Raw genomic sequence first — 15120 nt, forward strand, 5'->3', positions numbered from 1 at the left:
CTAAATGTCTAGTTAAACTCTGTGGTTTTTTTCCAGTGCTACTGGTGGTCACTGTGAGTTGTATGTGTATGTGTGTATTTAAATAATATTGTCTTTCTAGTGTTCTTACATTTTAATTTAACTTGAACTTTTAAAACAAACTCTGCTGGTTTATCCTCAAGTACTCAAAATCCTCCCTATTTTTCAAAATATTTATAAGTATTCTTGAGAGTGAAATCTCATAAAGATCTTTGCTTCAGGACCAGAGTTCAAAGGAAAGTTGGTTTGGTTTTAATTTGAAAACTGTAAAAACAAAATACCCTCAAAATGGCAGGGTGTGAATTGGTAACTTCAATTTTATTGCAATCGGCCAGGCCCATCCCCAGATGTTTCCAGTTAAAAGGCAAGAATGCTAACTTGGGTGAATGTCATATGAAAGCATTTCTTTACTATTCTGATTTTTTTCTGCGAAAAATAACAGTCTCAAATCCTTTAACTTTAATGAAATAAATAACTTCTCATTTACATGTTTTTTAAACTCATACAAAGACACATGTAATATTCAAAGAGAATTTTTATATGTCATATGTAGTCCTGAATGCATTGGGGTTCACAGATATCTTTTAAAAATACCCCTCCAAAAAAAAGATTTTTGAAAGAGATTAAAGCCCTTTAGAAATTAAAATCATGTACTTCTGGATTCATTGTAATCAAGAAGTGGACCTGCTAACATTGTGAATTTGTTTTAAAAGGCGTATTTAGTAATTTCATTGCTTTTTTTCAGGATTGTTACAGGGAATTTTCCACTTATCATGTAAATAATGTTTATCTTTTATTTTTGATCAGTTGTGCATTCAGTTGTAAGAAGTACTTCTATACGAATCTAGATAGAATGAGACAAAAGAAACCAGAATGTAATTTGAAAACCATGTGTTTCATAATATTTCTCAGGATAATGCCAGGTTACAGTAAGATCCATTCATGAACTTGAAAGTTGCTTTGAACACATTCTATATTAAAAAGAAAGATACCTACTGGTAATAAATGTGAATTTATGGAAATTGGCATTTGTTCAGAGAGAAGATGGAGTTATTCTTTATGACTAACCTGATGTTAACATTCTGAATGTAAAGCAAAATGTGCATTCATTTTTGAAGCTTCCCAACCCATAGACACGGGACCACGCACTGTCTGTAGAGCTGAAATAGTTCTTTCTAATTTCATTTTCCATTTGGTGAAGTTTCAGCAGACGTGTGTTTGGGAACTTGAGGGCAGACATGGTCTGTGTAGGTCTTAGGTCTGCCCGCGCTTGCTGTGGTGTCTTGATTTTTCTTTCCAAACGTGGTGCTACTCAGATCTTAAGACTCTGCAGAGGAGACCCCTTCTGAGGCGTCTCGGGAGAAAGCTGCTGGTTTTACCTTTGTGCTCCAAGCACGTGTTGCTTGGAGTACTTGGTGCTCTTGTCAGAGGTGTGGCCTGTGCTGCGCTTCTCTGGCTGCATCTTGGTGCTTCCATAGTGTCTCATGCCCTCCACCCTACGTTTACCACTTGTTGTGAAAGGCATTGGGGCACAGCTGCCTCCTTTTCCCCGGCAGACGGTGGTGCCTCACCGGGCTCATTTCATCTCACCATCCGCCATGCTGAGCAGAGTCCCCGTGCGTATTGGACTCTTGAGATTTTAAAGATTTTTTTGAAGTTATTTTGAAAATACTTTAAAGATGTGTTGAATATTTTAAAATTAGGTATATGAAGAGAATGAGAATCAAGGGTTTGGCTCTGAGTTCATTATGCCCATTTAATGATCTTAGGTTTTTAGAAATTATGTCCATTACTTTTTAAGCCATTATAAGATTTAACTCATGGTATGCAGTATCATGATGAGGGCTGTGTTCCTAACAAACGCAGGAAGAACTCATTATTACTGTTATTGTCCTTACCAACCAAAGTGACGCAGCTCAGCTCTGAGCAGAGGAAGAGGCCTCTCCCCAAGCAAGTCACGCTTCCCCCTCCTTTTCTTAATATAATGCTTAATATGAAAAGCTGTATGTTTCTTTAAAGGACAGTGTATGCCAGTGAAATAAGGAAAAATATTTTGAGGGGGTAAAAAAAAAAAAACAAATTAACTTGAACTAGTAGTTCCTAACCTTCTTGAGTAAGGCAAGGGCTTCCCAGGTGGCGCAAGTGATAAAGAACCTGCCTGCTGGTGCAGGAGACATAAGAGACACAAGTCAGGAAGATCCCCTGGAGGAGGGCATGACAACCCACTCCAGTATTCTTGCCTGGAGAATCCCCGTGGACAGAGGAGCCTGGCGGGCTACAGTCCATGGGATTGCAGAGTCAGACAGAACTGCAGTGACTTAGCACGCACGCAGTTCTTACATACCCTGTCATGGCAATGTTCTCATACTTTTTTCTTTTTTATGTGTTTACACTTTTAGTATTTTCCCAAAGGTTGAGAACTAGTCATAAACAGTGGCAGTGTGGTGGAGGTGCCTCATAAATACAAATTCAGCAAATACCGATTGATTTGTGTGTGCCACATTGAAGGTACAAAAGTGTGTTAAAAAAGCACTTGCTGTGTTTAGAGAGAGGGAAGGGCCGGGCAATACATCCTCGGTTCGTTGTTCATCCCGCTGTCACTTGCAGTAGGTTTGGGGATACGTCTGTGAACAAATCAGACTGAGAGCCCTGGTGCGTCATTCTAGCCAGGAGTTTCCTGTAGATACCGTAAAGAAAGTGAACAAGAATGGTGGGAGTCCTAGGGAAGAAAAACAGGAGAAGGGGATAGTTGAGCTTCACTGAGATGACAGCTGAGCAAAACCTTACAGTGGGTGACAGAATTAGCCACAGGAATAGCCGTAGGACCTGAAGAGAGGACAGTCAGTGAGACACCCGGAGGTGGGAGCAGGCCTGAAGTGTTCCAGGACCAGCAGGGAACCCTGTGCGGCCAGGGCAGAGTGATGGAGGAGGAGGTAGAAGACAGGTCAGGAAGGTAATGAGGGCCGCGTCACGTAGGGCTGCCTCGGCTGTGTCCTGGGTTTAGTCTGTACTCTGCCTCCAATAGGGAGGATGGGAATGCAAACAAATACTCCATTTTAAACTGCTATATTTAAAATGGATAGTCAGCCAGGACCTTCTGTACAGCGCAGGGAACTCTGCGTAATGTTATGTGGCAGCCTTTATGGGAGGGGAGCTTGGGGGAGAATGGATACATGGATATGTATGGCTGAGTCCCTTTGCTGTCCACCTGAAACCGTCACGGCATTGTTCATCGGCCATGTGGTTCAGTCGCTTAGTTGTATCCAACTCCTTGCAACCCCATGGACTGCAGCACGCCAGGCCTCTGTGTCCACCATCTCCCAGAGTTTGGCCAAGTTCATGTTCATTGCATTGGTGATGCCGTCCAGCCATCTTATCCTCTGATGCCCTTTTCTCCTTCTGCATTTGATCTTCCCCAGCTTCAGGGACTTTTCCAGTTCAATTCACTTCAGTCACTCAGTTGTGTCTGACTCTCTGCGACCCCATGGACTGCAGCACACCAGACTTCCCTGTCCATCACCAACTCCCAGAGTTTACTCAAACTCGTGTCTGTTGAGTCTGTGATGCCATGCAACCATCTCATCCTCTGTCCCCTTCTCCTCCTGCCTTCAATCTTTCCCAGCATCAGGGTCTTTTCAAATGAGTCAGTTCTTTGCATCAGATGGCCGAAGTATTAGAGTTTCAGCTTTAGCATCAGTCCTTCCAATGAATATTCATGATTGATTTCCTTTAGGATGAACTGGTTGGATCTCCTTGCTGTCCAAAGGATTTGCAGGAATCTTCTCCAACACCACAGTTCGAAGGCATCAATTCTTTGGCGTTCTGCCTCTATAGTCCAGCTTTCACAGCCATACATGACTGCTGGGAAGACCATTGCCTTGACTATATGGACCTTTGTCGGCAGAGTAATGTCTCTGCTTGTTAACATACTGTCTAGGTTTGTCACCACTTTCCTGCCAAGAAGCAGTCAGTCGTCTCCTGATCTCATGGCTGCAGTCACCATCCACAGTGATTTTGGAGCCAAGAAGAGAACATTTGTCACCACTTCCACCTTTTCCCCTTCTATTTGCCATGCAGTAATGGGGTTGGATGCCATGATCTTAGCTTTTTTAATATTTAATCTTAAGCCAGCTCTTTCATTCTCCTCCTTCACCCTCATCAAAAGGCTCTTTTCATCCTCATCAGCCATATTCCAGTATAAAATAAAACTTTAAAAATAAAATAGTAAAATATTGTCAGTAGATTTTGTGGTTGCTGGGACTTTTGGGGAGAGGAAGTGGGGAGCAACTGCCAATGGGTACAGGGTTTCTTTTTGGAATGATGAAAATATGGAATTAGATAGTAGTGGGGGCTTACCCTGGTGGCTCAGATGGTAAAGAATCCGCTTGCAATGTGGGAGACATGGGTTTGATCCCTGGGTTGGGAAGATCCCCTGGAGGAGGGCATGGCAACCCACTTCAATATTCTTGCCTGGAGAATCCCTATGAACAGAGGAGCCTGGCGGGCTACAGTCCATGGGGTTGCAAAGAGTCAGACACGACTGAGCGGCTAAGCACATAGTGCAATCCTATGGATACTCTAAAAACTGCACTTTAAAAGGGTAGTTGTTTATGGCTAGTGAATTACATATCAGTAAAATGCTGCAAAAAGTTGTCAGGGCTTACTGGAACCATGTTTCTGTTGTTTTTTTTTGCTTCTCTTTCAACTAATTAATGTAACTTGCCTTTGAAAATTCAGATTTCTAACTATAGCTTAATTGAGGGAAAAATCTCATGTTATTGACTGCATTTTCATTAGAAGTTAAAGTATTTTAATCTGTTGTAAAACATCTTTGCTGAAATTGTTAATGATTGTGAAATCAAAATTTTCTAAATATACCTTTTATGTGCTCTTTAGCTACCCGTATTCACTATTATTCAGTAAGATATGATAGATGTTTTTAACCTCTGGCTATCAAGTGAATGTAATTTTTAGGCCAAAATTCTGACTATTATATTTTTGTAAACTAAGATATTTGACATATAATTTATTTTGTGATTCTTTAATAGTGTAGCAAATTAGATCAGCATGATAAAACGTTCTTCAAATTATAGTCTAGAGCATGGAAGTAAAAAGAATGTCCATTCATTCCATTAACCAAAACCCCAAATTGTGTGCTGTCCTCTTCCAGAAGAAGCAATTATTTTTAATAGAAATGGATCAAGAAATGTTTTCCCCCCTTGTGTTTTAGATTTAACTTTGGCATTTCCTCGAACTTTAATCTGTGCCACCTAGTAAAGTTGATTGAAATACTATGACTGTATCTTACTTTTTCCTTTTTCCCAGGGGGGAGGTGCAGTATAATTTGTGTTTTAACAAATAGTCTATGTAGTTTTCTTTCAATAAAATAAAATCATTGAATCCCAGTTGTGCTCCAAGTAGAATCCCCTCTTCTCTGGCGGCTCACACTGCAGGGCCACCTTGTTTGGTTGCTTTCTAGTGCTGACACAGTGCCAGTTTGTGAACTGCTCCAGAAGTTATAAATCACAGTTTGCTGAACTTATTTCTCTTTGAGGACTTTGGATTGGGTAATTACCCCTCACCAGAAGTGTTTAATAAAGAAAACCATGCATTTCCTCGTCTGTGTTGAGGCTTTTTAGCAGACAGCTTTTGCCTTTTCCAGGCTTCTTGTCTTGAACTGCATCATCCTCTCCTGTAACCTTTGCTATTAGGGACCCTTGCTGGGTAAGATTTCATGTGGTGCTGTCCTTGTTGACGGGTTATTTTGGGGTGGAGGGGGTTGGGGGAGAAGTAGGAGTAAGGAGAAATCTTGAATTCCTCTTCTTACATGGAGATCAAACTGAAAGGGTGTTCTAAAAAATTGTAAGATAAGCCCTGTCAGAACAATTACATTTTCAAAATTTTGAGTACTTTAGAAAATCCGTGGTAACTCAGATTTCTTATTTACAGAAAGTCAGCACCCTAGGAGAAGATTAATCTGCTTTTGCCTCATTGTTCCAATATGAATGAATGTACTTAGAGGCTGATTAAATATTTTCCCTTCTGACCATGGGGAAGTATGTCCAAATCCTTAAGTAATTGCATGCTTAATACAGACCTTTCTCGTTTTCTTACGCTAGCTGGAAAGTCAGGGCAGCTTTCAAGCCTCTGCATTTTCCATTTGTGTGATGGCAACTTTAGATTGAACTTCAAGCAGTTCGGTCACGGAACTCTCTACCATCTAAGTTTAGAAAGCATAACATTTCAAAGTGGTTTATTTCATAAAATTCTTGGCATTCTTTGATGGCTTGAGACAATATTTGAAACACTGAAATAAGCCTGTACTTAGGAGAAAAATAATGTTTTTACCTAATCTAAAATTTTGATTTTAAATAATCAGAAGTTACAATGTATACATTTATGCCTTTTCAGTGAGATAACCTGAGTATTTAAAGAGTTAAAAATAAAATATCTATTATAAGCAAGTGTTGCCTTAAAAGAACATTGTAAAAATTTAGGAACTTTGGACAGTTGTGCCTGATCACACTTAATACGTTCTTAGGTGTGCTTTATCTTTCTCCAGGTCAGTAACTCCCAGTAGACTGTGAATTATCTAGAGATGTGCCAATTTGTTCATCTTTTTGTTCCCAGCATCTGGTGCCTGTCACAAAGTCAAGAGTCATTTAGTGTTCATTGACTGAATATTTTTTATTGTCAGCATCATTGTTAAATCCAGGCACTGGGTTCAGGTGGCTGCTATTGAATCAGCATATCTGCATGGAATATGTCTGTTTTTGTCTTAAAGACTCACAGTTGATGGCTGATATCCCCCTAGAAGTTGATCTGTGCATCTTAGTCAGTCAGCATTTAGTTCTGCCTTAAATTAGAAAATGGTGTCATTTGTGTATTTTGGGTTTCTTTTTAAACTTAGAATGATATATTTTCCTCTTACTAGGAATTCTCTTGGGATTCTCTTTTATATTGTGCGATCACAATAGGCAAGATGTACCATCCATTTTTATTACTGTTTCCTTATTCATATTGGTGGTCTTTTGTACTAAGCAATCCTAGAATAATTAAGCAAGAAGAACTAGGAAATTGTGCAAATGAAGAACAATAAGGGGATTATCTCTGCCAGATATTATATTAAAGTATAATATAGAACTTTAATATTTAAAACTATGTGGCACTGGTATATGAGTACACAGACAGAAGTATAACAGAATAAGTAGAAAGTCCAGAAAAAGATTTAAATATAATTGGAAATTTAGTAAGTTATCAAAGACATTTTAAATTCTAAATCATCAGGGAAAATGATAATTATTTAAAAAATGCTCTTGAGGCCACTTGGTAAACACCTGAAAGAAATTAGGTTGAATCGTCTTCTACCTTACACCAGAATAAATTCCAGGTGGAGCATAAATGTAAATGTAAAATTGTGAAACCATAAAAGTACTAGAGAAAAACCATGAAAATGTTTTTATAGTCTTGGAATGATAGAGGCCTTTTTATTTATATTACAAAACCCAGATGCCGTTTAAAAGAAAATGATACATTTGACCATTTACTAGATTTCTACATGACAGAAAAGCATAGCACACACAGTCAAAAGACAAACGTGGAAAATACAACATAGTTTACAAATTAAGGGTTAATTTCCTTAATATATAAAGAGTTTTTTGATTACTAGGACCATAGATCTAACAACAAAATGAGCCAGCTTTATAGAGAAGGAAATACCAATTCCTTTAAACATGTGGAATGATTCATAATGCAAATTAAAACCGCAGTGAAATGCCACTTCTCATATTGGCAAATATGGAAAGTTTCAATAGTACACTGTTGATAAGGATATGGGGAAATTAGCACTTGCATGCATACCATTGGTGATGGAAGTATAAATCAACACAACTTCTGTGGGAAATCGTTTTGTGCTATAAAACTTAAAACCCTTATACCCAGCAATTCCAGTTCAAGGAATTTATCCTGGACATATGCAGAGATAATGTGTTTACAAGAATATTTATTTTATCCCAAATGATTATGCCACTTTGAACCAACAATGTTCAAGTTCTAGATGATCCAGAACCTTGCCAGAACTTGGTCTTCTAAATATTGTAGTGGGAATTGTGGTGAGCCGTTGCAGTGGGAATTCAGTGGAATCTTACTGTAGTTTTGAGTTGCATTTCTGGTAACTGATGTTAGGTTTCTTAGACATTCATATATCTTTGGCAAAATGTTTAAGTCTTTTTGCCTTTTAAAAAGCTTGGATTGTTCTTATTAATGACTTGTTAAATTCTTTATATGTGTGGATACAAATATGTTGTCTATACAAGTTTTGTTAATATTTTCCCCAATCTTTGGCTTGCCTATTTATTAATAAGTTTTTGAAGGTGATATAATTTTGATGCAATCCAATTAATCAGGTTTTTCTTTTATACTTATTATAAGCTTTTTGTTCTAAGGAATCTTTGTGTACTCCAAAGTCAAGAAAAGTTCATCCTTTTAAAAAAACTCCTTTAGCTTATATGTTCAGCTCCCCCCTAGCGCCAATAGATTCTCGAAATAGTCTATAACCAAAAAGGGGAGGGGGGCAGCTCTAGAACCACTGCTGCAGACTGCCGCCTGGCGCTCACATCTGTTCACTCGCACAGCGCTGCGTCACACTGTCCCTCCACAATGGAATTGTTTGTGAATTGGTGGAGAGAATGGCATTACTTTTGATAAGGTAGTTATCAGTTGAATAACTGGCTTTACTATACTTCCTAAGTATATCATTAATTCATTTCTAAATAATCCCGTGTTATGGATTTTAATATCAGGTGAGTGTGTCCATCTGGACCTGCCCTGTCTGGGTGACCTTTACCGCTCTGAGGCAGTAAGGCATCAGCAATGCCATGAACACTGTGGGAAGATCAGAAGCAGAGACCTGAGTCTGGTCTTCATACTGTCTGCCTTCTGTCCTAGCCAGCAAGCATTCCCATTTCATCTAGAATAAAGTCTAGAACATGATTTCTGAAGCTGACCCACGACCTACCTTTCTATTTCTGCAGCGCTCTGTTTCCCAGCATTATATTTGTTTATGCTGTAATCTTCATCTAGATTGTTCTCATTCCTTTTCAGCCTGTCCCAGACTTAGCCAGTCAATCTAAGTCCCCATTAAAACTCCATATCCTCCTTGAATTCTCTTCCAACATCTCAAAAGCAGTAATTAATCTGTTTGTGTACATTTTATGTATAATCTCTCCATTATCTTACAGACTGCTGAGTGTTTTGAATGCTGGGAGGGCGTGGTGGTCCTTTTAAATCTATGTTATAGAGCACCTTTCTGACTCAAAGCTGTGTAACAGTGTGTGCCCTTAGCAGCAGTAGTCTTTGTCATGAGGTTTGCACTAGGTAGTGTTTTTTAGACTCTGAGCTTGTGAGCCATTTGCTGTTTATGAAAGCAGTTTTGGTGGTTAAGTGGTCCAAGAGCATCATTTTTCAAAAGAATCAAATAGAATAGAAAATAGAGGATTACATAACGTGGGTAAGCATTATATAGTAAAAGATTTGTTCCTATTAATGGTTTTATATTTTCATATAGGTTTACTAGGTTATAATGTAAAATGTATTTCTTACTATGGGCTGTAGTTAAAAAAAAAGGAAAACCAATGTTTAGATTTAACCTCTATGATGAATTTTGAATGTTAAAATTTAGAGAAGAGATGTTTGGAATTTTAATTAACTTTAATATTTCTGAAAATTTTGACTGAATGATTTCACGTAATTTGTACTATCCTCTGTTAATTGGCTACCAAACTACCCTTAAAGGAATGATTTTTTTTTCTTTAGTATCTGTTATATAGTCTATTTATGAGTCTAGATTGCTCATGGAAGCATGTTGACCAGACAGTACTCTTCAGTGCATTAGAATGGAATCAGTATTATCAGCTGAGCTTATGAATTTAAGAATTTTGACTAAGGGTAGTGAAATTCCACTTTGGAAAATAAATTTATTTCATGTATAAACCAGATGCTCTCAAATACAAAATGTCACTTATCAACTAGCACTTGTGTCCACTTGAATTTAGAAGTGGGTTTTCTTAGCAGTCAACTCAGCAGGAATCATATATTTATCCCAAAAGAAAGTAGAAATTCAGATCTTCTGACTCAACATAGGCATCCTAAAGGGTGATACATGAGTTTGAGAGCCTTCAAATGTGCATTCTTGAGCTAGGAAAACAATTACTAATAGGGTTGTTTAGTGTTTACAGTAAAGCTGTTCCTGGTTGACTTCATTTAAACTTGTGAGTAATACTTTCCCTGGAATTCTGGAGCCTTGCAACTAGGAAGTCACTGTGTTAGTGATGTCAGTGCCTTTTTTCTTCACTTCTCTTTAGGGTCAGTACAGACCATCAGATTTGCTGTGTCCTGAGACGTATGTTTGGGTTCCTATTGAGCAATGCCTGCCTTCACTTGAGAAATCCAAGTACTGCCGTTTCAACCAGGACCCGGAAGCAGGTATGTTTGAAATGGAGCTCAGCCAGAAATCACTGGCTCTGTTTCAGTCCTCATGTGTTACTGTGGCCCTTGACGGGGTCCAATAACTTTTGATATAAACATTACAGAGAGTGTGTGAGTGCCTGTGCACAGACGTGTGTGTGTTTCTAAAATAAGAGACACTACATGTGCGTACATAGACAGAGCGGTCAAACGTTCACAGTCGTGGGTTTTGCAAAGAAATGCAGGAGCCTCCTGTGCTTGTGCTGCGTACTGACCCAGCTTCTTCCATTTTGGTTAGTTTTCACATGCTTTGAGGCCTGACACCATTATCCATTACTTTGACCACTATCACAGTGCGTATGAATTGTTCACTGGATTATTTAGCCAGTTGGACTGAATATAGTTGTGGAACGGTTTCACAGGGGCCCAGGCAGCTACGATGGGTTTTGTGATGACACTTTCTTGACTTCTTGCCTTCTCTGGTGCGTCTTCTTTTCTGTCCTTTCTTCTTACTCCTGCCCAGAATAACCCCAGCCGTATTTTCTCTCTTAATGTTTTCCTTTGGATACTGTGCACTGGTAGCAGGTAAAGTCACTGAGAGTACAGCCCGGGAGCCAAACTTCCTGTTTTCTCACCTAACTCCATCATCAGCTGGGAAACTGGGTATTCTTCAGCAATTTCATCATCTCTCTGGCCCCAGATTCCTGGCCTTCACAATCAAGATAATAAGACCTTTCATATTGGACTATAATAAAGATTAAAACAGTCACATTGAGAACAAAGCCCCCCTCTTGTGTTGGTGATTGTTAGGCCAACTAACATGCCTCATCCTGTGTATGCCACAAACTGCTTCTGCGTTTGCCTTTTTTTGCCCTGAAGCCTCTCTCAGAGAAAAGATACGGAGGTCTGTTCACTTCCAGCGTCTGAGTACCACCTCCCGTTCACAGCAGTTCCCCTCCCCACAGCCCTCCCTACCCTCACTGTGTGTTCGCTGTGGTCGTGATGCTCTCTTGCTCTGTGATGGATCCATTCAGTTACTGTCTGTGTCTTCCCCCAGACTGAAGTTCCCAGATATTTCAGTGTGCGCTTCATTGACCTTTCTGTCAATATAGCCCACCAGAGGAGATGCCCTATGCTTACTTCTTAAAAATACAAACATGTTCCCACTAGCCACCTGTGGTCTAGTCTAAGTTTAGGGAAAAAGAAGGAAAGAGAAATGGAGAGAGAGGTCAGGGGAAAAGAAGAAAGTAATTGGATGAATTAAATATAAAGACAGAGGACAAGGAGACAAATGCAGTCTTTTTTTTTTTATTCACATACTAGGTTTCATTTAAAAAATTTCATTAAATTGATTTATGTACCCGTGTATTTTGTTAACTCGTGGAAAAAGCTGTTATGAATTCAAGAGTGGGCGCTTCTTACACAAGAACAGCTAGAGGGACCCGTTTGCTAGGCACCGTATGGTTAGCTCCATGTTTTCTAGATGTTTAGTTTCGTGGAGCACCCAAAGCTTTGTAGTTCCTTCAGCTTAAATTACTGATCAGAATTTCATTCTAAGTTCAACCTCATTGATGAAATAAATTTGTTGCTTAAAAACAAATGTACTGAATTTGTCAATTAGTTTTGAAATCAGGCTCAAAATAAAAGCCAATAGTATTTTAGAGGAGAGCATATACAGTTGGCCCTTGAACAACCCAGGGGCAGGCACCAGCCCTCCACCCAGTTGAAAATCCACATGTAACTTAGGCTTGGTCCTTTCTATCTGCATTCTTGGATTTAACCAACCTTGAATTGTGTTGTACTTCAGTACTGGAAAAATTCTGAGTGATGTGGACTCAAGAAGTTCAAACCCATGTTGTTCAAAGTCAACTGTACTTAACCACTCTATCCTCTTATAAAAATTTTCCCCTATCTTTTCTCAAGGTCAGGTCAGAGCCAGTCTCTGTGGTGAAAATTGCTGACCATCTTAATGCGTTATTTCATGTTTACATGTAAAAATTTGTCTTTATAAATTCTTTCCAACTGAATAATAATTTCATCTTAAATTGGTTCTGACTCCCAAACTCATGACACAACTTCACCTTCCCTTTCTCTCTCTTGATCTATTCTAAAGACTGTTTCTCTTCTTACATGTGCTTGGGAGGTTAAAGCAGTCAACAGGCTCTCCCTGTTTTATAAAATTGAAAAGGTGACTGAATGATTTCTGTGTACCGAATGGACAATCAAATATAATGATTCATTCATGTCAGTATATTTTGAATTCATTTTCCAAAGTAAGCACCGATGAGCATTTCATGGCAAAGAAAATGCAAAGTCTCACGTATGCGGGTTTGTCACGTGATGTGTGCTACACCCTGGTGAGTGAGGAATGTACAGCGTGTTCCTTTCCCGTAATCTGAGTTCCATTTCTATGGTGGTAGCTTCAGCTCTTAGTATTCAGTCTTTAGGATTCATTCACAAAAGTTAGAAGAGTTAATTTCTTTGATAATAGTGCTTGAAAGAAAATGAAGATCCTTTTCCATATGCCGAATCTTTGGGACTTTCTGAAGAATACCGTATAGTTTTATCAGTATTGAATATCACAGACCAGACACTATTTGAAATCAGACTTATAACCTGTGGTTTTAGGAAATTAAAATGCAGTTACATGCTGGAATGTATTGAGCATGCTGTGAAACATGGTCATTTGAGATTTAAATGGCAATCTGTGAAAAATTGCTCTCTTCTCTGGGGCCAGCTTTACTTTTACATGACCCAAACCTTGACTCAGAAAATAACAGAGCTTAACATGGGCAATAATGTTAGTCTGCGTGGTGCTTTTTTCACTAAAATCTTGTTCTTCCTTTGAGCTGTTTCAGTAAAGTTCTCTGCAAAAGGCACAGCTGATCACCATGGGTGTCTGGGAGACAGTCTTTGGCTACAAGTGCATCAGTGGCTACTTGCAAGAAAAATTGCATTTCCTCAACTCTGAATTGCTGAGAATGTCTGGAAATCCTGTTCTTCCCTGCCCTCAACCCACGCTCCTCCAGCCCCACACGTTTTGGGGATTTGGGTTCTATGGTTATCTGCTCAGCTAAGAAGCCTGCACATTGATAAAAACCTATTGTATTCACTGCGTTATAGTACCGTGGGGGGAGGGGCTGGCAAAGTAAAGTAACTTGGAAAATTTTAAAGAGGTTCTTTTGTTCATAAATAGATCTCTGTCTGCTCTAAACAAGGGATTTCCAAAGTTCCTCAAGTGATTTTTAAGTAAACATGGTAGATTGTTTTAAATTAATAGTTGGATATGTATAGACTTCAAAATTTTTGCATCATAGTTACCTGTTACTTTTTTGGATTAACTTACTTTTAAAAATGTTTACTGGAAACACTAGTAGAAAAGTTGTTCAAATGCATAAAACCACTACTAAGAAGGAAAATAAAATGATCCATAGTATAGCAACAATCATTGTTAATTTTTTTATGATCTTCTGATCTTTTTTTTTCTGTGTACTTAGCTATTTGTATTTTTTAAAAAAATCATGCTTCACACTTTTATAGTTATTCTTAATACTTTGTGTTGCTTCTTACTTTTAGTAAAAACCACTTGACCACTAATATGGTTGATGATTCACCAAATAGATGCCACTACTTTCGTGATAGACAGTATCTAATACAGATACTTCACAAGCATCACTGAAAGAGTAAACCAAGTGGTTTAGAGTCAGTTTGAGAACCATGATAAGCTATGATTTGATTTGATTCTTAATGTTGCAGAGTATTGTACTGCGAACTGAAAATTGGCATTTGCCGACTGCCTCTACAAGGATTAAGTTACAAAATTCTGTAGCCACTGACTTTCAACACTTCTGAAAGGAGTTCAGGATCAGGAATGAGGCACTCTGTGCTCTACGAAAAATGGGCAAAACAGGCCTTTCAGATAGTTAGATATTTTTAGGAGAATATTTTTATGATCCCAATGGAGCCCAATTTTTGCATCTCCTCAAATCTAGAAAAGCACTAAAATCAGTAACAGAGACATCTTCTCGTTACGACTAGCAGCAAACCTCTACAAGATGTGTGCTTGACTGCATACCGCCCTCACTAGAATCACACCTACTACTGACCGCTCCCCAACCTCTCTGAGATACTGTCTCTTGGGCTATATTCCTTGTTTTGCCCCAAATAAAACTTAACTCACAGCTCTGACGTTGTGCTTTTTTTCCCCTCAGTTGACAGTACTATTTTTGTTGGTAGTAAAGTCCTTTTAGTTCCACATTTATTAAAAAAAATTAAAACTTTATTGAGCATATGCTTTTTCCCCGAGCGCTATTCTACTGTGTGTTTCCCTGTTACCTTATTTTATGCTCAGAACATAATTGAATGCTTCACCACTGACCCCTTGGATATTATTTATTACAAAAATGATGTCTTTTAATCAGAAATATAACTTGAATTCAAATGTTACAGTGTAATATTTGTATAAGTACTTTCTGTATTTCAGAGGTGCTGATTAGAATCAGCTTTATTTCTATTTCCGCTTATAGTTACAGAAGCATATATTTTATCACAGATTAGCTTTCACTCTTTTTTTGTACGTTTTGAAATATTTGCAAGAAATTTTTTAATTTTTCTATAAGGTAACTAGTAAATTATTAG

At 38.5% G+C, this 15120-nt stretch overlaps 1 protein-coding gene across 6 annotated transcripts in view; it reads left to right on the forward strand.

Annotated features, from left to right (window-relative positions):
* ATE1 (arginyltransferase 1) overlaps positions 1–15120 on the forward strand; it is a 164964-nt gene that overhangs the window by 107742 nt on the left and 42102 nt on the right. For 4 of the 6 annotated variants that reach the window (XM_018041397.1, XM_018041396.1, XM_018041402.1 and 1 more), the window contains exon 11: positions 10380–10500. In XM_018041397.1, the coding sequence (XP_017896886.1) occupies positions 10380–10500 (121 nt within the window). Of the gene's footprint in view, positions 1–10379; positions 10501–13331; positions 13917–15120 lie in introns of those variants that run through there. The other 2 variants (XM_018041398.1, XM_018041399.1) reach the window with 2 other exon arrangements.

This window comes from Capra hircus, chromosome 26 (genome assembly GCF_001704415.2).
Source record: "Capra hircus breed San Clemente chromosome 26, ASM170441v1, whole genome shotgun sequence".
Taxonomy (NCBI): Eukaryota; Metazoa; Chordata; class Mammalia; order Artiodactyla; family Bovidae; genus Capra; species Capra hircus.